The sequence below is a fragment of the Oncorhynchus nerka genome, linkage group LG20, assembly GCF_034236695.1.
Source record: "Oncorhynchus nerka isolate Pitt River linkage group LG20, Oner_Uvic_2.0, whole genome shotgun sequence".
Lineage (NCBI taxonomy): Eukaryota > Metazoa > Chordata > Actinopteri > Salmoniformes > Salmonidae > Oncorhynchus > Oncorhynchus nerka.
Genome location: NC_088415.1, coordinates 47,377,147 through 47,401,296, shown reverse-complemented (window position 1 = coordinate 47,401,296; position 24,150 = coordinate 47,377,147). Strand labels below are relative to the sequence as shown.

The following is a 24,150-nucleotide window of genomic DNA, read 5'->3' as shown; positions in this document are numbered from 1 at the left end:
CGCAGTCAGTCGTGTAATTTGCATTTCCCCTTAAAGTCTAAATTTGACTGTCTGTAGCAAACTCCACCCATTCTCTTTCGGTTACAGCCGTTCCTAGCTGTGAATCAAGGGATTCAATGAGCCCTGTGCATTTTTTCGCCTTTGCATATTCCGCACAAGGCTTCTAGGAGAAGTAGGGGAGTGCCGACTTGTTCCTGGAAGAGCCAGCCTGCGGAGTCAGTCACATTCTTGGCTGGGATTCAATGATTGAGCCAGACACTCACAAACACTGAGAGAGGGATGCGAGAGAGAGGGAGGGGGAGAGAGAGAGAGAGAGAGAGAGCGGGAGAGAGAGAGAGAGAGAGAGAGAGAGAGAGAGAGAGAGAGAGCGAGAGAGAGAGAGAGGGAGAGGGGGCAAGTGAGTGAGCGAGCGAGCGAGTGAGCGCAACCCAGCTCACAGACTAGCCATCTCCACACAGGCGTAGCGAACTGCGTGGGTAAACGGAGTGTTTGCATCGGGCTCTACTGCAGTATTTCAAACTGATTTTTGTATCTGTTTTACACCTGTTACATAGAGAGAAGGCTTTGCTTTATCGGTCGATACTTTTTCTGGAACTTCAAAAGCGTACCATTCCTTTTTGGAGGAGTTTCAGAGGGACGCGTTTTAGATATGGACAGTCGGGAGTCTACTGCATGGGAAGACTCGCCGGTGTCACCATTTGCCTAGTAGGTTCCTAGTCAACGGAATTGGAAACTCACTACCTGGGACTTTTTTGTGGATGTTTGATGAAGCGCTTTCCGCACTTGGCTAATTCTGGGATACCTTGGATTTACAAGGAACCGGGACCTATCGTGTCTTTCGATTGTTTTAGTTTTCCCCAGTTGAAAGGAACTCTCGCTTTCAAAGTCGTAGTGAAAACATGGAGACTGTAACTCGACAAAGCTTCCAACCTCACCCAGGACTGCAACAAACTCTCAAGCAGTTTCATCTGAGTTCTATGAGCTCCCTCGGCGGACCGGCGGCTTTTTCTGCTCGATGGCCACATGACCTCCTGTTCAAGAAGGATGGGAAAGAGCCCGAGCCCGTGCTGCATCTGCCCATGCAGCCACCGACAGTGATGCCGGGGCCTCTCTTCATCCCGTCCGACCGCTCCACTGAGAGGTGCGAGACGGTCTTGGAGACGGAGACTGTCTCCTGTTTCGTGGTCGGCGGCGAGAAACGCCTGTGCTTGCCGCAGATCCTTAACACCGTCCTTCGGGATTTCTCCCTCCAGCAGATCAACTCGGTGTGCGACGACCTCCACATCTACTGCTCCAGGTGCACCGCGGAACAGCTGGAAATCCTCAAAGTCATGGGGATTCTTCCATTCTCCGCGCCTTCCTGCGGACTCATAACCAAAACTGACGCGGAGCGCCTGTGCAATGCCCTGATTTACGGGGGCACCTACCCTCCGCACTGCAAGAAAGAGTTTTCTGGCTCCCTGGAGCTGGAGATCACGGAGAGAAGCTTCAAAATATACCACGAGTGTTTCGGAAAGTGCAAGGGTCTCTTCGTCCCGGAGCTGTACACCAGCCCCAACGCAGCCTGCATCCAGTGCATGGACTGCAGACTCATGTACCCGACCCATAAATTCGTGGTGCACAGTCACAAATCGTTGGAAAACAGGACTTGCCACTGGGGCTTTGACTCCGCCAACTGGAGGGCATACGTCCTCTTGGGCCAGGATTACACGGGGAAAGATGAGAAGGCGCGCCTGGAGCAGCATTTGGACGAGATTAAAGAGAAATTTGACTTCGCCAACAAATATAAGAGGAAAGCATCAAGGGTGAGTTTAAGTCTATGTTACAATGTAGTTGCACTGTGTTGCAAGTGTTGTTGCATTATACGAATGTTGTTACACTGTTGGAACGTTTGTTTCCATTTCTCTTTCTGGTGTGTTGTTGTGTTGTCTTCTTGTAAATATAATGCTATCTAGAACGTCAACGACTCCTATCTAGAGTACAGTATACTATTGGTGCAATCTGCAATGATTTGTCCCTGCCATGGGTTTGTTTAGACTGGAGACGAGTCTTTCCAGGATTTGGTTACACTTAACATATTGTTACTAATTGTCCACCAATACCAGCTAAACGCCTCTGGTGGCAATAAAATCATTATTTGCCTGTGAAAAACCTCTGCGGGTGTCAATGGCTCAATTTTATTGACCTTACTTTAAAAACAATCCCATTTACCAACAAATGACCCTATAATAGTGTTACAACAACTGTCGAGAACTCATGTGATGTAAGGACAGGACAAGGAAATAAAGTCGTCTTTTCTTAAGTCCGGAGAACACCTCCTACAGCAACCCCCCAGTTCGCACTTTTCAGTGTATTGTGGAAGACTGGATGTGTTTGAGAAAGAGGCACTTGGTCGGGCCAAGTTATCTCAGGTACTTGAAGATGGATGTTTCGTTAACGAGGGGCTCTTCCGTGCGTAATGGGGGGCTGGCTTTTTATTAGGACGCGCGAGATAGGTTCATTGTTGTGTCTGTCTAGAGAGCCCATTACAGTAGAAGACTCGGACTTTGTCAGCTGAATAACTAGGCTACTATCGCTTCAATCTGTCTGTGTTTGTGCCAATGGGTTACTATAAGATCAAATCCTATGCCACAACAAAATATGTTAAATATTACTAAGCACTTTTTCCCCCTCCAAATGCAGTGATTCTAAAAAATATTATATTATTTCAGAGCACTTATATTCTAATGACGAGAGGGAGGGGAGACCAGCACTGTTTCTGCAAGCCATTAGTGATGGGCATTCTGAGTCTTTTCGGGGAACTGGCCCATTTAGATCCATTCACCTAAAAGAGCTGGCTCATTTGGCTCCCAACCGGTTCTTCATTCGAAATGCTTAAAAATCTACCTATAACCATGAAACAATTAAACATCTCCAATGTAAATGCCAAGAGGTAGACTACCATTATGTCAGATCGTGAAATGCGCGTTCAAATACATTTGTACTTGGCCAAATTATTAGATGGCGCGAAAAAATCAGCGGGGACCAGATTTACGTGCTCCCCACTATTTATTGTTTCTACCGTGAGGGTTCACCATCTTAATATAATTATTTTGTAACTTTCTGCAGAAAAACGTTGTTTTGAGCAAAGAAATCAGTAGTAGCAGTATGCAAATCAGGGAGCGAAATGAACGTCTCTTTCACAGATGCGATTCGGCTCCCGATGTTCACCAACAATATCTGTTCAAAAAGAGCGGCTCGTTCACGTCAAGCCATGATTTATCAGGTGGATTCCCGCATCTCTTTCATTGCCGGCTATCTGATGAGCCCTAAATGAAGGAGAGTGGAGCCTATCACACGGGTAAGAGGGGCCCAGAGTCTCGCATGCCACCCAGGCTCACCCGTTTCGGGGTAATTGAGCGCTGTGAAGAGTATGGGGGCCTCAGTTTGCCTAACCCTGACTTTTACATTGGAGGATATATAGGCTTTAGCCTAGAACTGCTACTACAACAGGCAGACCCTTGATTCTAAGGGCTCACACCAATAGCGTTTGCTGGCGGAGAGTACTTGGCACCGCTAAATGTAATTTGCTAACCGAGTGCGCCCGATTTTACACGTAGAATCACTTGAAAAATGTCATCAGTCAGACGTCTACAGCGGGTTGTCTCTAAAACACAGCTCGCTGAACGATTGGCAGACGAACGCTAGATCCACATTCAGTTCGATGTGAGCAGGCCTTAAGTCATATGGGGGGATTAAGCCTGCGCTTTGGGGTGGGGAGGCAGGGGGGGGGGGGTCATCCCTCCCCTCTTCCCCCAGCTAAGACTGATAAAAGAGCCCCCTCCACAAATGAAAGGCAAGCATGGTCATTTGCATGAACTGTTAACATGAATAGAGTTGATGAAGCAGGGATAGGAGTATTGTGGTGGAAACATAATATGATCCCAACAAAGGGGTACATTCACCTCCCCCACCACACACACTCTTTTCCCTTCCCCCTTGTTACGTACTCCTTTGCCCCTCAGCATGAAAGGAGGGTGAAAGGAGAGTGGGTGATTATGGTAAGGCAGTTTTCGGTGGGCCATACAAACAAAGTGGAAGTGTTTACCAACAGAGGTCTAACAATTCACCACCACAGTCTTTACCCTTCCATTTGCCCGTATTTTAGGAGGGCCAGAGCCTTGCCATGCCACAGTCAATACTTTCTCTTGGCACTCATCTGTGTTTAGGTTTGAGTGGGGGAACCGAAAGGACCCCTCTTTAAAACTCTCTTCTATTTTTAGAGGGCTTTTGTGTTAGAAATTGTTAATATGACCGTCCTTTGAATTCACTCTTTTTTTATCAAGTGGCTTTGCAAAAGCAATGCTTATGAGAGAAAGTTAGCAGAATCTTGAATTATGGTAATATTGCTAAACTTCTCTCGCTACTGTACAAGTTTCCATTTGTCAGCACATTTCACTGGGGGTGTTACTTTGAAATGCGTTTCCGAGAAGTAAGTAAGTGATAGACCGGATTGAATTTATTGTGCTTTCAATACCTTTTTTTCTTGAGTTGTTGGCAAGAGGAAAGGGTGGTTTTTGTGAAAGTTTGTGAATTTAGCTGGCAGCCATCTCACAGTCAGACACAGGAAGTGAGCTCGAAGGACTTCCTGGCCTCGGAGACGCTTTGCTCCTCTGAGGAGCAGACTGCTGCTTGGTAGCGGCCGTCTGAGCTAGAGGTCGACCGATTAATCGGAATGTCCGATTAATTAGGGCAGATTTCAAGTTTTCGTAACAATCGGAAATCTGTATTTTTGGGCGGCGATTTGCAGATTTTTTTTTCTATTTTTATTTTTTATTATTATTAATAAAGGCAAGTCAGTTAAGAACACATTCTTATTTTCAATGACGGCCTAGGAACGGTGGGGTAACTGCCTTGTTCAGGGGCAGAACGACAGATTTTCACCTTGTCAGCTCGGGGGATCCAATCTTTCAACCTTACAGTTAACTAGTCCAACGCAATAACGACCTGCCTCTCTGTCGTTGCACTCCACAAGGAGACTGCCTGTTACGTGAATGCAGTAAGCCAAGGTAAGTTGCTAGCTAGCATTAAACTTATCTTATAAAAAACAATCAATCATAATCACTAGTTAACTACACATGGTTGATGATATTACTAGATATTATCTAGTGTGTCCTGTGTTGCATATAATCTGACTGAGCATACAAGTATCTAAGTATCTGACTGAGCGGTGGTAGGCCGAAGCAGGCGTGTAAACATTAATTCAAACAGCACTTTCGCGCAGCTCTTCGTTGTGCGTCAAGCATTGCACTGTTTATGACCTCAAGCCTATCAACTCCCGAGATGAGGCTGGTGTAACCGAAGTGAAATGGCTAGCTAGTTAGCGCGCGCTAATAGCGTTTCAAACATCACTCGCTCTGAGCCTTCTAGTAGTTGTTCCCCTTGATCTGCTTGGGTAACGCTGCTTCTATGGTGGCTGTTGTCGTTGTGTTGCTGGTTCGAGCCCAGGGAGGAGCGAGGAGAGGGACGGAAGCTATACTGTTACACTGACAATACTAAAGTGCCTATAAGAACATCCAATAGTCAAAGGTTAATGAAATACAAATAGTATAGAGGGAAATAGTCCTATAATTCCTATAATAACTACAACCGAAAACTTCTTACCTGGGAATATTGAAGACTCATGTTAAAAGGAACCACCTGTTTTCATATGTTCTCATGTTCTGAGCAAGGAACTGAAACGTTGGCTTTCTTACATAGCACACACATAACACTTTGTTTTTGCATTATTTAAACCAAATTGAACATGTTTCATTATTTACCTGAGGCTAAATTGAAATTTATTGATGTATTATATTAAGTTAAAATAAGTGTTCATACAGTATTGTTGTAATTGTCATTATTACAAATAAATAAATAAAACAATCGGCCTATTAATTGGAATCGTTTTTTTTTTGGTCCCCCAATAATCGGTATTGGTATCGGCGTTGAAAAATCATAATCGGTTGACCTCTAGTCTGGGCATTACCCAACACACACACACCCCACCCAAAGACAGGAAAATGACACCACACCGACTTTGCAGTACACCTTTCTTATTGCAGCCTACTTCCCTTATAAAAGGCTGTGTTGGAATTTGCAATAAAAGTGCATTCTCCGTTTTCATTTTAGATGTGAGCACGCCGGTGTTGACTGTGGGAGTGCAAACAGCTGTGAATGAGCAAGTGAGTTAGCTCAGTGAACTGTTGAATGGGTTCAAAGTTTACAAGTCGGGTGTGGAGCAGTAGACTTGGTCTCTAAGTTCCCCATGCCTTTATTACGGTTTCTGGCTCGAACACATATGTGGGTGGCAAGCATCATCAGTGGCTTTCCGCATCAGGATGTTTAGATAAGGATGGTGACCGCAGATTTAGGACCTCCCTTGGTTTTCAGTTCACATCAAGACGATGTGATTTATATGCACCCCATCTGTTGGGAGGAGATATGAACGAGAGAGAGAAAAAGAATGGGAGCGAGCTTAGGTTATGCACAGGCAGTTTACGTTTCCACCAACGGCCAAGTTTTGCTGAGACATTTAGCAGCAGCACAGTCTTTTGGTTGCATAAGGCGAAAAACAGAATACAAAAGCATTCAGACTCTTGAGCGTAAAAATCTCAATGGCTCAATGGTTCTCCCAGCCTGGCCCTGGACTGTAGCTGGTTTGTTGCTCTCTAGTGCGGCAGGGCTATCAGACGTTGTTTTGTTGTGTGTTTTGGCAGATGTCGCCGTGTGGAAGCCAGCAGACAAGACTAGTAGTTAGCCAGGGGAAAACTAGTAGTTAGTCTGGGAAACAGGAGAGTTGCGACAGACGTTACATTCCAGACCCGCCACTCCTTGCAAGAGAGAGAGGAGACAAGCCCATTACGCAAGCATCAACTGCAAACCCTTTTAAAACATTTTTTATTTTACTAGGCAAGTCGGTTAAAGAACAAATTCTTATTTTCAATGAAGGCCTGGGAACAGTGTGTTATCTACCTTGTTCAGGGGCAGAACGACAGATTTTTTTGGGACCTTTTCAGCTTAGGGATTCGATCTTGCAACCTTTCAGTAACTAGTCCAACGCTCTAACCACTAGGCTACCTGCCGCCCCAGCAAACCCTCTTGAGTAGGCATGAATGAAACATGTCCCCACACCTGCACTGTTATATCCAACCCTCCCATCCAACCCTTTCCCTCCCATGTTTCATTCTCGCGCCGGGGTGGCTAGGAAGGCGTTTGTAGGCAAAGAGCAGCTGTTAGAGAGAGGCTGTGAAGGCAGATGCATTCGGACAGGACTTGCATCATGATGCTTTTGGTCTGCAGTTGCAATTAAGGTTGAAAATGGAAGAAGCCTAAAACTGAGTTTGGGACTACAAGCTCTTTTGTGGACTCTCAAAAGGGTGGCAAAAGTGCAAAGAGATCCCATTTTGTAGAGTGCGAGCCAGGTAGCAGGCAGGCCCCTCTCTCTCTCTTTCTGCAGAGTCAGCCCTCTCTAGCAAGGAGATCTGGGGGCCTCGTTGTTTTCAAAAGCACTGCTCCAAAAGTGTGGCTGGGCTCCAGACCCTGTTTCACAGAGGCTGAAACTTCCCTTCCCACTGCCCAAAAATGTCCCCAGTGCACCTTGGGATATCTGGCCTCCAGCTGAAGGGACTGCTTGTTGGAGGGGGGAAAGGGAGGGAAGGAGTGAGGGAGGGAAAGGAAGGGGTAGGAAGTGAACTCCCTGAGGGAACAGAAGACCATGTCCTGTTTCATATGCAAGGCACAGGCACGGCTAAGCCTTTTGATGGAGAACCATATCCACACTGTGGACAGCACAACAGCTGGTAGCCATGCATATCAATGGCCACAGAGAGAATATCCCTCTTCACTTCGTTTTGGGAGGGTTTTCAGTGGGGGAAATGCAGCAACTGCCGCTGCATTAAAGTACATATACGGCCGCGATGGGCCAGTTGTTTTGGGGTAGTGGTTGAATTGATTGAAGAAGGACTTTTTTTGCATGGTGTTGTCGTGAGGGCTGTTGTGATCGCAGAAGACCCATCCAATGACTCGTGTGTGTGTGTGTGTGTGTGTGTGTGTGTGTGTGTGTGTGCATGGCCGAGAAATGACAAACTCTCCAGAAGCCTGCATAGTGCCTAGCTAAATGAGTCCTCCTCCAATCTCTATCTCTGACCAGGCAGACTGTGACTACTCTGAGTTGTCTGGGTACAGTGAGCCCTGCCTTGTTGGACCAGCGTGATGGGTCAGCGGGATCAATAGGATATCGACAGACAGGGGTCTTCCCCTGTCAAGGGCGGCCGAAGAGTCCATCTCTCCTTCACCTCCACTGCATAACCAGAAGGGACACGGTGATGTCCGTTTTCTCGTCTGACCTCATATCAGTTCTATCGACCACACGGGGCAGTTGTGCAATGAACACCTCGTCGCAGTTGGTTTGATTATTGAGTTTAGCAGAGTTGTATGTCGAGAGATACTATATATGGTTCTAATTCTATACGTTGTTATACATGACTCTGACATCTAGCGCTTTACTAGTACTTGTCTAAGCTAAGAGGGCTTTCTTTCTCAATGAGACCTAAGGGGTGGATTTCATACTGGCAAACAGATGCTGATTCCACAGTGTAGATAAGGTGGCGGAGGAAACCTCCCGTTAACAATTTGGATGATTGTTGCTCTGTAGCTTGAATGGTATTCAAATGTAAGTCAATTGCATTTCTTATTTGAATTAGCAGTTAACTTCATGTGCAAAGAGGCTCACGTTAATTATTTGCAACATGTTCCCGCTCACTTGCACTGTTTAATATTGTCTCGCTGGGAGAGAGAAAAAATCTCCCCTCGGTAACACGGCATCACAACACGCATTATTACGAGAAGCAAACAGGGAATCACAGGTGACATGCTTGACTGTGGCGTCTGGGAAATTCTTCAAAAGAGCACAATAACAGCGAGGGAGAATAAATGAAATGCGCCGATTCCTTTCATTTCCACCCTGCCGGCAGCTATTTTTAATTCACAGCCTTTTAAAGTTAGTCTAACAAACGGGGCTTCTCTCTACGAAAGGCTGAATGTTCACTGGAAATACTTGATAAAACAACAGATATAATAGTTATCTATGTTCCGTTTGTTAATTCTTTCCAAGGGCATTTTCTGTTTAATTTCTCAATGATGAATTCATATGGCTAGTACACACAGGTTTAGTTCTGACACATGCAGCATTTTCAGTGGAATTTACCGTACAGTAATTTGTATACTATCATGTTAAGCTCCCAGGGATTTGAACTCCCTCACGACGCCAGGACAGCGGAGTCAATCACCACCTTCCGGAGACACCTGAAACCCCACCTCTTTCAGGAATACCTAGGATAGGATAAAGTAATCCTTCTCACCCCCCCTTAAAAGATTTAGATGCACTATTGTAAAGTGGCTGTTCCACTGGATGTCTTAAGGTGAACGCACCAATTTGTAAGTCGCTCTGGATAAGAGCGTCTGCTAAATGACTTAAATGTAAATGTAATTTGGTGTTATTCCTGTGGCTGCTCTGTACAACGATAGATTCCATGAGTCCTTTGAGTATTCTCCCTTTCTCCTTAGCGATCTTTTCTAGAAGCTCACTGCCTGCCATCCTCCTCCACACACACTTGCGTCTGCACACACACACACACACACACACACACACACACACACACACACACACACACACACGTCCCTTGGGACCCCCTCCCCTTCCACCAACTTTGCCACTACTGTCGTCCTTGGGGAATAGCACAAATCCTATGTGCTGGAAAAGGGAGCAAAAAGACAAAAAGAGAGAGAAGTTCAACCCCTCATCACAAGCCATTGTCTGCCCTGCCTCCTCCCTCTCCTCTTCCAGTGTGTCCCCTCCCCTGCCTCCTGTCTCCCCCCTGCTGGTCTGCCTGCCTCCCGGTCAGTCAGGAGTGTCTGCATATGACAAATGGCGATCTGGGGGACGTGCTTTATGAGCGGCAAAGGTCAAGAGGGCTGGAGAGTGCATTAATATACCTGACTGCCTGAGTGACTGGGGAGTAGTGAACAGGGCCTGGTGTGCTATGACGCTCTGAAGGAAAGAGGGACGGTGAGAGAGGAGGAGAGGGATACAGGGAAAGGTCCCCGTACATGTCAATTACTACGGGTATCCTTCCACTCCCCAAAGTGAAAAAGTAGTGCCAGCAGGTTACCCGGGCTTACCTTGGCTACACATTCAACCTCCATCCAATCAACCACGACCGCCGCCTCGTCCAATTGCCTCAGAGCTACTACAGCCGTCAGCCAATGAATTCAATTACGACGTAGGGCATTTATTGGGTTTCAAGACTGGAAAAGTTTTCAATGAAGCATATATGCCCGACATGAAAAACCATACACTTTGGTAACCAACAGTACTTGGTTCTTAAAATAAATCTCACACTGTGAAGATATTAGCCCACCGCCAGACAGGGAATTCCCTACAAGTATTTGTGTGCGCACGATAAACATCCCAGTCTATTTCCGTGTTCGCACGGCTGACAATCATCACCCCCCTCGGAGTGGATACTTTTTTGTTTTGACACACGGCCACATATCGCACTATATCAAGAGGCTAAAAATGAGACGCCGCCTTTTTTCTCATGCATCTGTGTGTGGATAAAGATAGATGCAGTGTTTGGCGAGCCGTTATGGTACAGTAGTAGTATGTCCGGTATCTCTCTCTCTCTCTCTCTCTCTTTGTCTCTCTTTCTTTTTTTTTTTTTTGAAGGAGTGGCCCAGTTACAAGGACTCTGTCGTTGGCACACACGGGCACTCAGACTCGTCAGCCTGCTATAAACTCAATCATTCTGGGGGGTGAGAGAGAGAGAGAGAGAGACAAAGAGAAACTACCTCCATATACTTTAATAATACAACTTGTCATGAACAACCGGGAGACTACATGCTCTCCTCCACCCATTGAAATTCAGCTGATTTATTTTTCAGTTTATTATAACTTTAATGAAATTGCACAAACATTTTTATTAGGGAGTGTCAGTAAACATTATGAATGGATGACGCTCATTAAAGTCCTATTGGTCCAATCCTGTGTGGGTTTGTAATGGGAAAGCGGCTGTGTGTAGAAGGTAGCCGATTGCTGAGAGAAAGAAAGAGAGAGAGAGAGAGAGAGGGGAGATTAGGAGGGGGGGGGCTTCATTGGCATGGCTGGTTGGGGGCGATTTGTGCTGCGTCAGCCTGGACTCTCTTTGTGTGACAGTGGTGTCGGCCTTTTGAAAGAGCGGTCTGTCACATGACCTCCCCCCAAAATGATGATCCCTCTCAGCTCTTTCAGCTCGCATAAGCCAATAGTGTGCCTCAGAACAGCTCCCACGGGGGCAGATGGCTGTCTGACGAAGGAAGCCAGACACACAGAAAAACACACACACTGCAGCATACATACTCGCAATCACATAAAAAGTATTATATAGCACTATCACAAATTCTTGTCAACAGTACAGTCATTTAAAAGGAAATAACACTACATTCTGCTTTGGTGAAAGTGTTTTGTAGATATAATGCTTCGCAGTGAGGTGTTTTTAAAAATATTTACACTCATCTAATCATCTAATGCTTAACTAGCCAAATACCCATGTGAGCGACAAGGGAACATTTGAATAGGAATGGCCTATTCTGCCTCTTTGGGTTTGTGATTGTGCCTGGGCAAGCGTGTGTGTGTGTCTGCTTTGTTTTCTGCCTGGATCAGCTGTAGGAGGTTTGCCTCTCACTGCCTACTCATTTCCATCTCCATCTGTCTGTCTCCCACGGTGATGGAGGCTTGCCTCTCCCTGCCCCCTCTCCACACATACACACACTCACACACACACACCTCCCGGTGTCAGGTGTGTAGGCAGGCACTGTTATGAGGCTGTTAGGCGGCTCACAGGAGAGAGTCATGAGGTTGGCAGGATCCTACTCCCACTGTTTAATGGGAAAAGCCAATTCCAATGCCTGGCTAATCTTGTTTCAGATTGAAACAGCACGATTAGACTGGAGGGCAGCTGCTAAGTGTACTTCTCATAGGTGGCACCTCCGTTACTCGGTCGCATCATGCCATTGTTATGACCGCTCTCAAGTCGTCCTCTAACAGCGGCGCCATAGTGGTGCCCTAAAAGTGGTGAGAAACCCAGTCATTCTGGACGGAGGTGAACCACGGTTTCGTCTAAATTACACTATAGTGCCTGGAAATACAATGACATTGCTAAAGTAGTCAAATATGAATACTTTGTCAGCCTTGTCATGACGTCAAATTTACTTGAGACTGATGGCAATGTTGTCATTAGCTAGCAAAGTTTGTCAAAAATAGCTAGCAATGCTAACGTTAGCTAGCTAAAATCCGGTCAATTTTATACAGCATCTAAAGCCAATCTGGCGACATCAAAATGATGACAAAGGGCTTTCCTACTAGTTATTTGCCTCCCTTTGAATGTTGTTGTATTTCCATGCCACTGTAATGCACTTTTGATGAGATCTTCATTAGCGCTCATTGACGATGCATTGAGTAAAATGCTCAGTCGGGCGGGCATCAGTCCAAAACAAACGTTCCGAACAATATTGTGATAAAACGTGCAACCCGTGAATAGGGGAAATCGCTTTGCTTTGCACAGTGGATGTACTGTATGTAGGCTGCATATGTTCAGTAATGTATGTGGGTGATGGTGGGGATCGGGGGGTGGACTGGTTGGAAAAACAAAGCTTATAGCAAACAGAGAGAGCCTGCTGTCCCCTACACTGCATCTCTCATTCAGAGGATGGGGGGACTCAAATGTCACAATTCCCACAGCCCCCCCCCACTCCCCCAAAAATTTAAATAGCGGCGTCATGATCTATCACTGCAAACATCGGATGCCAGGCCCTGTGTGGCTATTGAATTATGAATAGGCTTGGGGCTATTCTGTTGTGGAGGGAGGCTGCAACCCCCTCTTTTGGGGGATGGGTTAGTTATTAAAGAGTGGTTGTGCATGCTTAGCCGCAGCCATGTCGAAGGGCAGGTCCCATGGGCTCTGGGGGGTATTGTGACCCTCTCCTCTACAGGGTTTTGTGGCTGGCCTTTGTCGTCTCTTTCTATGGAGGGCATCAGCTGGGACATTGCGCTCTCCCCATCCCCCTTTATCGCCCCATTACTTGTCCCAAGCTACTGAGTCACAGACAACTGCTCATCATCGGACCCCTACCTTCCCCCTCCTCTACCTTTACTCTCCTCTGTTTGTTCTTCCCTCCCTAGAGTTTTACTTATAAATGTATGAATGCTAGCTAAGGTGCCAAGAAGGGATAGGCCTACATATAAATAGCAGACCTGGGTTTATATACATGTGTGTTTGAGTATCTGGTTTAAAAATATATAGTTTTTCTGTGTATTTTAGTATTTTCAAATATACAGCCCAAACAAATACCTTTATTTGAGTATTTGAATGGTTATTTGTATAAACCAAATAGTCTGCAAATTGTATTTGACAGTATGTTCAAATACTTATTTTGAATACTATTTTCGATAGCTGTGTTAAATGGGAGTGCATTTAACTCTGTGTATTTTAGTTTTCCAATACTTTCCAAGTGTATTTACAAATACATTCAAATATTAAACTACATGTCTTTTCAAGTAAAATACAGTGCCAGTCAAAAGTTTGGACAAACCTACTCATTCAAGTGTTTTTCTTTATTTTTGCTATTTTCTACATTGTAGAATAATAGTGAAGACATCAAAACTATGAAATAGCACACATGGAATAGTAACTAAAACTATGATTTTTCAACGCCAATACTGATACCGGAGGACCAAAAAAAGCCGATACTGATTAATCGAACAAATTTGTTATTTATTTATTTGTAATAATGGCAATTACAACAATACTGAATGAACACTTATTTTAATTTAATATAATACATCAATAAAAATAAATGTAGCCTCAAATAAATAATGAAACATGTTCAATTTGGTTTAAATAATGCAAAAACAAAGTGTTGGTAAAAGTGCAATATGTGCCATGTAAGAAAGCTAACGTTTGAGTTCCTTGCTCAGAACATGAGAACATATGAAAGTTGGTGGTTCCCTTTAACATGAGTCTTCAATATTCCAGGGTAAGAGGTTTTAGGTTGTAGTTAATATAGTATTTATAGGACTATTTCGCTCTATACTATTTGTATTTCATATACCTTTGACTATTGGATGTTCTTATAGGCACTATAGTATTGCCAGTGTAACAGTATAGCTTCCGCCCCTCTCCTCGCCCCTACCTGGGCTCGAACCAGGAACACATCGACAACAGCCACACTCGAAGCAGCGTTACCCATCGCTTCACAAAAGCCGCGGCCCTTGCAGGGCAAGGGGAATAACTATTCCAAGTCTCAGAGCGAGTGACGTTTGAAACGCTATTAGCATGCAAATCGGTGCCCAAAAATACAGATTTCTGATTGTTATGAAAACTTGAAATCGGCTCTAATTAATCGGCCATTCCGATTAATCGGTCGACCTCTATAGTAACCAAAAAAGTGTGAAACATATATATTTAATATATTTTATATTTTGCTTTCTTCAAAGTAGCCACTCTTTGCCTTGAAGACAGCTTTACACACTCTTGGCATTCTCTCAACCAGCTTCATGAGGAATGCTTTTCCAACAGTCTTGAAGGAGTTCCCACATATGCTGAGCACCTGTTGGCTGCTTTTCCTTCAATCTGCGGTCCAACTCATCCCAAACCATCTCAATTGAGTTGAGGTTGTCGTGTAAATATTCAGTCAATCATATTTCTCAAATACCGGCGGAGCCTGTGAGTTCAAATAGACTTTTATTACAATATAATACAAGCCGAGCTGGTTCATGAAATCAACTATCTTTCCAGTCTTGGCACATACTTCTTATACATTTTTCCTCCTGACGTCACACACAGCAACTCCTCTTAATGACTCATCCCCTCTGGCATTTAGCCACAGTTATCGTATTGCCCTGCACTCATTTTAGTTTGGTTTAACATTAGGGCATTGAACCTGTAGAGCCACACCAATAGTTCAAAAATACAGACATGTTCTCGACTAAGACAGGTTCATGCATGTAGGACCATAGCAACAGTCCATAGATACATTTTACAGAAATAACCAGTCATGTCCACTCCCCAGACAGGTGCATGTCTAATGGTGTCTAATGACCTAGTCTTGCGGACTATCCTGAAATGTATAATGGCCACACATGTTCTGGAAAATTCTCAATAAGTTGGGTGATTGTGGAGGCCAATTCATCTGATGCAGCACTCCATCACTCGACTTCTCGGTCAAATAGCCCATACACAGCCTGGAGGTGTGTTGGGTCATTGTCCTGTTGAAAAACAAATGATAGTCCCACTAAGCCCAAACCAGACGGGATGGCGTATCGCTGCATAATGCTGTGGTAGCCATGCTGGTTAAGTGTGCCTTGAATTCTAAATAAATAACTGACAGTGTCACCAGCAAAGCACCCCCAAACCATCACACCTCCTCCATGCTTCACGGTGGGAACCACACATGTGGAGATCATCCGGTCACCTACTCTGCGTCTCACAAAGACACGGCGGTTGGAACCAAAATCTACAATTTGGACTCGTCATACACTTGTGTTTCTTGGCCCAAGCAAGTCTCTCCTTCTTATTGGTGTCCTTTAGTAGCGGTTTCTTTGCAGCAATTCGACCATGAAGGCCTGATTCATGCGGTCTCTGAACAGTTGATGTTGAGATGTGTCTGTTACTTGAACCCTGTGAAGCATTTATTTGGGCTGCAATCTGAGGGGCAGTTAACTCTAATGAAGTTATCCTTTGCAGCAGAGGTAACTTCTACATTGGGCCAGTAGGTAGCCTAGTGGTTAGGGCGTTGGGCCAGTAACCGAAAGGTTGCTAGATTGAATCCCTGAGCTGACAAGGTACAAATCTGTTGTTCTGCCCCTGAACAAGGCAGTTAACCCACTGTTCCTAGGCCGTCATTGAAAATAAGAATTTGTTCTTAACTGACTTGCCTAGTTAAATGAAGAATAAATAAATAAACTCTGGGTCTTCCTTTCCTGTGGTGGTCCTTATGAGAGCCAGTTTCATCATAGCGCTAGATGGTTTTTGCAACTGCACTTGAAGAAACTTTCAACTTTCAAGTTCTTGAAATTTTCCAGATTGAGTGACCTTTATGTCTTAACGTAATGATGGACTGTCGTTTCTCTTTGCTTGTTTGAGCTGTTCTTGCCATAATATGGACTTGGTCTTTTACCAAATAAAGCTATCTTCTATATACCACCCCTACCTTGTCACAACACAACTGATTGGCTCAAACGCATTAAGAAGGAAAGAAATTCCACAAATGTACTTTTAACAAGGCATACCCGTTGATTGAAATGCATTCCAGGTGACTACCTCATGAAGCTGGTTGAGAGAATGCCAAGAGTGTGCAAAACTGTTATTAAGGCAAAGGGTGGCACTTTGAAGATTCACAAATATAAAATATTATTTGTTTAACACTTTTTTGGTTACTACATTATTCCATATGTGTTATTTCATAGTTTTGATGTCTTCACTATTATTCTACAATGTAGAAAATAGTCAAATGAAGAAAACTCTGGAATGAGTAGGTGTTTCCAAACGTTTGACTGGTACTGTATATCTGAATACCTACTTCGATTTTAAGTAATTGAGATATTTCAAAGTATTTGAACCCAGGACATTGACACCGTAGCATCATAAACATTTATGTTATCTTATATCCTATAGTATACTAGAGAAGATTATAGAACATTTTATAGAGTCATGATGTAGCTAGCCACAATGTAGCTTAGCCTCTTCTTTCTGAGGTAAAAACTAAATAAACATTTCCTCGGAAACGACTGAATGTACGTGCGGCTGTTTACTTTTGGGCAGGGCAGGAATTGTGTGACATGTGTGGCATCTCTCTTGTGTGGAGATAGAGGGTAAGAGCAGCGATATGAATCTGTAAACGTCCGTGATCTTTGCTTTGTTTAGTCGACCGACTCATTGCGATGTCTGCCTGCTCTCTGCCTGGGTTAATCTTACACAAGATGAATCCGACGGGAGAGACGGAAGTAATTGCCCTATCGATCAAACAAAGCACTTGTTCCGAACTTTGACCGGTGACTAGAAACTGCAACTGTTGATCACCACAGCTAGGCTACATTTAGTAACAAATAGAACACATTTCTCTGTCTGTACTCCAATCTTAACTATCCACTATAGATGTCAGTACTCAGTTGGACTAGCTATCCATATTATGTAAACTGCTATACATTGATCCAACAACAGTTACTTGGTTCGTTTTTGGTAATTTGACCGATTCTAGATTCAAGTAATTATTTTTCCAATACAAATATTAGATGTAGGCTGGAGAACAGTCAAGAAGTGGAGAAGTTACAGAGAGAAGGGGGTTCGAGGAGAGAGAGATAAGGTATTCTGCTGTTGGTGGCTCACCCAGGGGATCAGAGATCAACTTCTAGTCACATGCCACTCTTCCCCTCAGGCTGCCGGAAGTCACCGGACTGGTTCCCCAAGAATGTCTGTCCCAAATGATCCACCTTCTACGCCTGTCTGTTAGTCAGTCAGTAAAGGAGGGCTTTGAGGATGAAGTTTAGACTGGAACTAGTGAGCGAAGAGATGGAATTTAGACTGGTGCAAGGGAGCTCACTGTTTAGAGAGCAATGTTGGATCAGTTTAGAGCTTTTCATTAAGACCTGTCGCCAGCCAGCGGGGCAGCAAAGGAAACAAACTCGGCTGCCGGTCACACCGTGGCAGCTTTTCAGGAAGCAGAGGTGGGATGTGAATGTGTGTGTACCCCCCTCCTCTCCTGGCCATGCTCCCTGGCTCAGTTTATGCCCCAGGAAGGAAGTTTCTGAAACAATGTCTTATAATGTCATTAACATCTTTCCTGCAGTCTCTCCCTCCAGCCTCCCCCACCTCCACCTCCAAGTCACTGATCTCCCCAATTAATCCCATTCTAGCCCACTCTGGCAAATGAACTGGCAGCATAGATACTAAATAAAACAAGGTGTTGAAAGGGGATCCCTCCTCCTGGAGTCCTGGCTATAGGGCGCCTGGGTCTCAAATTAAGGAAGCTGCCACCGACCACGGCACACAACTCTTCATTTTTTTGTTCTTTCTTTCTTTAATTTGTCCTTTACATATCCCATGGTTCTCTCTCCCCCCACCTCTCTACGCTTGAGTGCAACCTATTGATTTAATGTCCCTTGTGCCACGCACACGCACACACACACACAAATAAATGACGGCATGCACACACACTCCAGTCAAACACACTCACCACCAATGAAACAAGCACTGCCATAGTCCAAGCCAAATGCATAAATATTCACACAGTCAAACATCCGCACATGCTATTTACACACATGTGCACCACCAACACTCCGCCAGGGCAGACAATGGATCTCTTGAAGCCTCTGGCTTATAATTCACGTAATTGTAGATGTGCAGACAGGCAAATGTGTGGAGTGTTTAACAGCCTCCTCAGTGTAAAGCCCCCCCAGGACAAAGGCATTATTTCCCTGCATAAGACCCTATCCCTAGCTGTTCTTCAAGGGGGAGACTGTCAAAGCTATCTTCAGCAGTAGGACATCTGTTTATATAAAGCGTACCACCATTTATATCCGTCCCTGTTAATCTCCCTCCACACACGTGTGTTGTGGGGGTGTGTGTCTGTGTGTATGGGTGTGGGGCGGTGGCAGGCGGGCGGTCATCTTATCCTTATTCCATCTCCTGTGACCTCTACCCCCTTCACTCAGCTCATCTGTTTGCCCTGTTTAATTATCTTTGCAAACACACACACACACACACACATACACACACAGGTCAAGGCTCCCGGTGAACCTTGCCCTCTGGGCCACACAGACTCATCCAGAGGCTGGAGAAGGCAGAGAATGATGGAAAACCTTCCTCCCTCCTTCCACTCCCCATCTCCAGGCCTGACAACTGGTGGTCTGCAAGGCTCTGGATTAAACGGACTCCTTTGTGTGTGTGTGTGTGTGTGTGTGTGTGTGTGTGTGTGTGTGTGTGTGTGTGTGTGTGTGTGTGTGTCTGTGGTCTGTACAGCATGCACCTTTTCACAAACACTAGCCACCGACAGTCTGTGTCGCAATGCCCAACAGTCCAACAGATAGGCCTACATGCTGCCGCCGGAGTTTGTTGGACGGTCAGAAAAGAAGGAGAGAATTCTTGGCCCCGCTTCGCGTCCGAGACTGTGTATTTATTTTAGATTTTGAAATCCCATCCGTCTGTATTTTGTGGTAGGAATGATACCTTAGCAAGGTTTGTTTCATAGGAGTGAGCGAGAGCTTGGGTTTTGTACATGTTTGATTTTCCACGCTCCTGCCTAGCCGGTCGGTATTATTGTAAGAGGAAATTAGATGCAGGGCAAGTGTTTAATCTTTGCGAATGGACAGAGGGAGAGATGTTATGTCTCTCTTTCTCATGATCAATTTCTTCTTCTCTCTCTCTAATGTTCTCTTTTTCGTTTTCTTTTACTCTATCTTTTTCTCTCTGACTGGTATTCTCTCTCTCCCTCTCTCCCTAGCTCTCTCTTCCTCTGTCTCTCTGCCTCCCCCTCCCCATCCCTCCCTCCCTCTCTCCTTGGCTGGGGTTCCTTTCTTCCCTGGCTCTCGTGTAGAAGCCATCCGACTCAGGACGTGCCATGAAACATCAGAATCCACTTCCTGCAGAAATCAATACATCTCAGGTCCTGTGCAGACCCACACATTGGCATACGGCTGGGAATGCGTGCACACACGCAAATCTGCAATGGCATGCTTTCACACACACACACACACACACACACACACACACACACACACACACACACACACACACACACACACACATCCTCGGGACACACATCAGAAAAGAGGATAATCTAATTGCCCTTGTGTTGGAATTAGACTTGGCCAAAAATAAAAAGGTTTATTGCACCATTTATGTAGTGGCGGCCTCAAAATGTCTGTGGTATTCAGACTAACTGCTGGAAATGGCAGGGAATCAGAGCACCCCACCCTCCCTGGCTGAAAACGGATGTGGTGTGGAGGGATACTGCTATGCCTTGTCTGCAAGCTTTCAGCAATTCACCCAGAGCCACTGCAAACAGCACTAGCAAAACCTTTCAGGCTTCATTTTACTGCTTATCCTATGCTAAATGCTACCAGTGCTAGGCTACAAGCTAAACCCACTACACTCGGCATTTGGATGGGATGGAAGGAGGATCCCTCCCTCAGTGCAGCGGTAATTAAATGATAGAACCCCGATGTGAGCAGGCCAGAAGTGAAAGGATGACCTCACAGGCACCTAATCGTCATGTTGGGAAAACCCAGCAGCTAATATGTCCATTAGCGTCGTCCTCCGCCGGAGAAACTAACAAAACTAAAGAGAAAAGACTGACGAGGAGGAAAGGAAAGAACAGAACACATCTCCTTCTTCAACGTACTGAGCTCATTCATAGCCCAATTTGACAAAATGGCTGCCGACAAACTGCTAAATCGAATACTCCACTCTTGTGATATTGTTTAGTGGAGACAGGTTTTTTGTATCAAGCTCTGGGTGAATGGAGTTAGCTTGGTAGCTTCAATGCTATGCTTTTTGGCATGTTATTGAATGGAGTTAGCTTCGCACAGATCCGAGCTTCCATGCTATGCTAGCTGGCTGTGTGTATTTTGGTATTTTCCACCAGCGGGGATGTCAAAGGCCATTGTTGTTTCCTTCTGCGTGCGCCAGGCCGGCCACAGTTCAAAGGTCATCGAGGTTGCTGATGCCAGAGTTTTCTCTGGAGAGTCCCAGCTAGCCCCCACCCCCTTTGCCCCCTGTCCCACCCCTGTCCCCAAACAGTGGGCCGCCTATGTGGGCGTGTCACGTGTCCTGAGTGGGGTGATCGCCCAGTGGACAAACAGCAGCAGGGGTCACGCAGGAACGGACGGTCCTAACACACACACACACACACACACATCCCCCCTCCACAGAGTCCCCCCTACACACAATCCAGAGACCTCCACTTCCTCCTCCTGAATGACTAAAGGCGTTAGCATGCTTCAGTTCGGCCGAACTGGCTAACCGAACCAAAAGAGTGAGCTCGCATACTCCCTTAAAAGACCTTCGCTTGAAAAACGAAATCTGTCATTAATTTTGACGTTTTTATCGAAGAAATCTTAGTCGCACTAAGAATCCCCACTATTGACCAATAACCGACGAAGGGGCGTAGACTTCGGCTTGCCTTCAGAAAAAATTTAATGTGCTCGGACAGCTGAAAAAACCCTGACCGAAGTCCAAAACGAACAAAACATCACACAATTCTAAGCATGCAGATGCCTCAATAAGTGGGCGCTGCTACTAATCTGCAGTGTCTCGCTATGACTCTTCCCCCCTCCCTGGCTGCGGTGGAACGGAGACTATGGTTTAGATGTAACACCACAGTGATTTCCTATGCGACTGTGACACACCCAACCAGGGTTAGGTTGTTGTGACTCTGCATTTGACTGTCACTCTGGGAGTTTCACCTCTCCTGCACTTTATCAATTATCTTCGGCCTATTATTAGCTACTCCAAGCTTGGTGTATTACCAGGCAAGCTGGATTGTGAGCATAGCATAGGCCTATGGCACATCTCTAGTGTACAGGAAATAGTACGAGAGGGCTCAATCGTTCATTGAATGTTACCCGAATGTTAGTGCTCCTCTTATTTCTCCCATTCTTTCCCACCAGTCTCCCACCTCTCCCCCTCCCCTCTATTTTTCTCTCTCTCTACCCCATTCCCTCCTCTCTGTTGAGACTTGGCCACTCTGAGCTCTTGTGATCTGGCCTCTGAGCGAAGTCTCTGTCCCTCTCTCTCTCTTCCTCTTTCTATCTCCCAGAGTTCACTCTTTTGGAACAAAATGTCCGGGGCTGGGGTGGAAAGCTCCAGCATGTGCTGGCCACCCTGGCTTGTTTGAGGCTCCCTGAACTAAACCGCCTTTGTGCCTCGCCCCCTAAAAATATATATATTTTAATAAATACACATACCAGCCTGTTTGTACAGTAGCACTATCAACGTTATGGAGCTAACCAATAAAACCGTGAATAGTAAGAGGAAGAAGCTGCTGTAGAAAGGACTTTTTTCAGTTTCCCCCTCATATCTTAAGTCACAATGACCACGCAACAGGGCAAAGGACGTTTCCCCTAGGAAGGGCAAAGGACGTTTCCCCTAGGAAGGGCAAAGGAGATTTCCCCTAGGAAGGGCAAAGGAGATTTCCCCTAGGAAGGGCAAAGGATGTTTCCCCTAGGAAGGGCAAAGGACGTTTCCCCTAGGAAGGGCAAAGGACGTTTCCTCTAGGAAGGGCAAAGGACGTTTCCCCTAGGAAGGGCAAAGGACGTTTCCCCTAGGAAGGGCAAAGGACGTTTCCCCTAGGAAGGGCAAAGGAGATTTCCCCTAGGAAGGGCAAAGGACGTTTCCCCTAGGAAGGGCAAAGGAGATTTCACCTAGGAAGGGCAAAGGACGTTTCCCCTAGGAAGGGCAAAGGAGATTTCCCCTAGGAAGGGCAAAGGACGTTTCCCCTAGGAAGGGCAAAGGAGATTTCCCCTAGGAAGGGCAAAGGAGATTTCCCCTAGGAAGGGCAAAGGAGATTTCCCCTAGGAAGGGCAAAGGAGATTTCCCCTAGGAAGGGCAAATGAGGTTTCCCTAGGAAGGGCAAAGGAGGTTTCCCCTAGGAAGGGCAAAGGAGGTTTCCCCTAGGAAGGGCAAAGGAGGTTTCCCCTAGGAAGGGCAAAGGAGGTTTCCCCTAGGAAGGGCAAAGGACGTTTCCCCTAGGAAGGGCAAAGGACGTTCCCCTAGGAAGGGCAAAGGAGGTTTCCCCTAGGAAGGGCAAAGGAGGTTTCCCCTAGGAAGGGCAAAGGACGTTTCCCCTAGGAAGGGCAAAGGAGGTTTCCCCTAGGAAGGGCAAAGGACGTTTCCCCTAGGAAGGGCAAAGGACGTTTCCCCTAGGAAGGGCAAAGGAGGTTTCCCCTAGGAAGGGCAAAGGAGGTTTCCCCTAGGAAGGGCAAAGGACGTTTCCCCTAGGAAGGGCAAAGGAGGTTTCCCCTTGGAAGGGCAAAGGACGTTTCCCCTAGGAAGGGCAAAGGACGTTTCCCCTAGGAAGGGCAAAGGAGGTTTCCCCTAGGAAGGGCAAAGGACGTTTCCCCTAGGAAGGGCAAAGGAGGTTTCCTCTAGGAAGGGCAAAGTACACTGTTCAAGCCGAACACACCCTTTACTATGTCTATTTTTTAACAAGGTCTTTTTTACTCAGTGTGTATATGTACAGTTGAAGTCGGAAGTTTACATACACCTTAGCCAAGTATATTTAAACTCAGTTTTTCACAATTACTGACATTTAATCCTAGCTTAAGTGATGGCGACTCCAATACCGTGACTTTGTTGTCCTTAAGCCATTTTGCCACAACTTCTGAAGTATGCTTCTGGTCATTGTCCATTTGGAAGACCCGTTTGCGACCAAGCTTTAACTTCCTGACTAATGTCTTGAGATGTTGCTTCAATATATCCACATAATTTTCCATCCTCATGCTGCCATCTATTTTGTGAAGTGCACCAGTCCCTCCTGCAGCAAAGCACCCCCACAACATGATGCTGCCACCCCTGTGCTTCACGGTTGGGATGGTGTTCTTCGGCTTGCAAGCCTCCCTCTTTTTCCTCCAAACATGAAAATGGTCATTATGGCCAAACAGTTCTATTTTTGTTTCATCAGACCAGAGGACATTTCTCAAAAAAGTACGATCTTTGTCCCCAGGTGCAGTTGCAAACCAAAGTCTGGCATTTTTATGGCGGTTTTGGAGTAGTGGCTTCTTCCTTGCTGAGCGGCCTTTCAGGTTATGTCGACATAGGACTCGTTTTACTGTGGATATAGATACTTTTGTACCTGTTTCCTCCAGCATCTTCACAAGGTCCTTTGCTGCTGTTCTGGGATCTCTAGGAGACAGAACGCGTCTCCTTCCTGAGCGGTATGATGGCTGAGTGGTCCCATGGTGTTTATACTTGCGTACTATTGTTTGTACAGATGAACGTGGTACCTTCGGGCATTTGGAAATTGCTCCCAAGGATGAACCAGACTTGTGGAGGTCTATAAATCTTTCTCTGAGGTCTTGACTGATTTCTTTTGATTTTC

The 24,150-nt window shown here is 45.6% G+C and overlaps 1 protein-coding gene across 1 annotated transcript in view; it reads left to right on the top strand.

Moving 5' to 3' along the window:
- The first annotated feature begins 364 nt into the window (after positions 1-364).
- skia (v-ski avian sarcoma viral oncogene homolog a) overlaps positions 365-24,150 on the top strand; it is an 82,592-nt gene continuing 58,806 nt past the window's right edge. Inside the window, exon 1 of the mRNA XM_029622710.2 lies at positions 365-1,805. Coding sequence (XP_029478570.1) covers positions 900-1,805 — 906 coding nt within the window. The 5' untranslated portion in view covers positions 365-899. The remainder of the gene's footprint in view (positions 1,806-24,150) is intronic.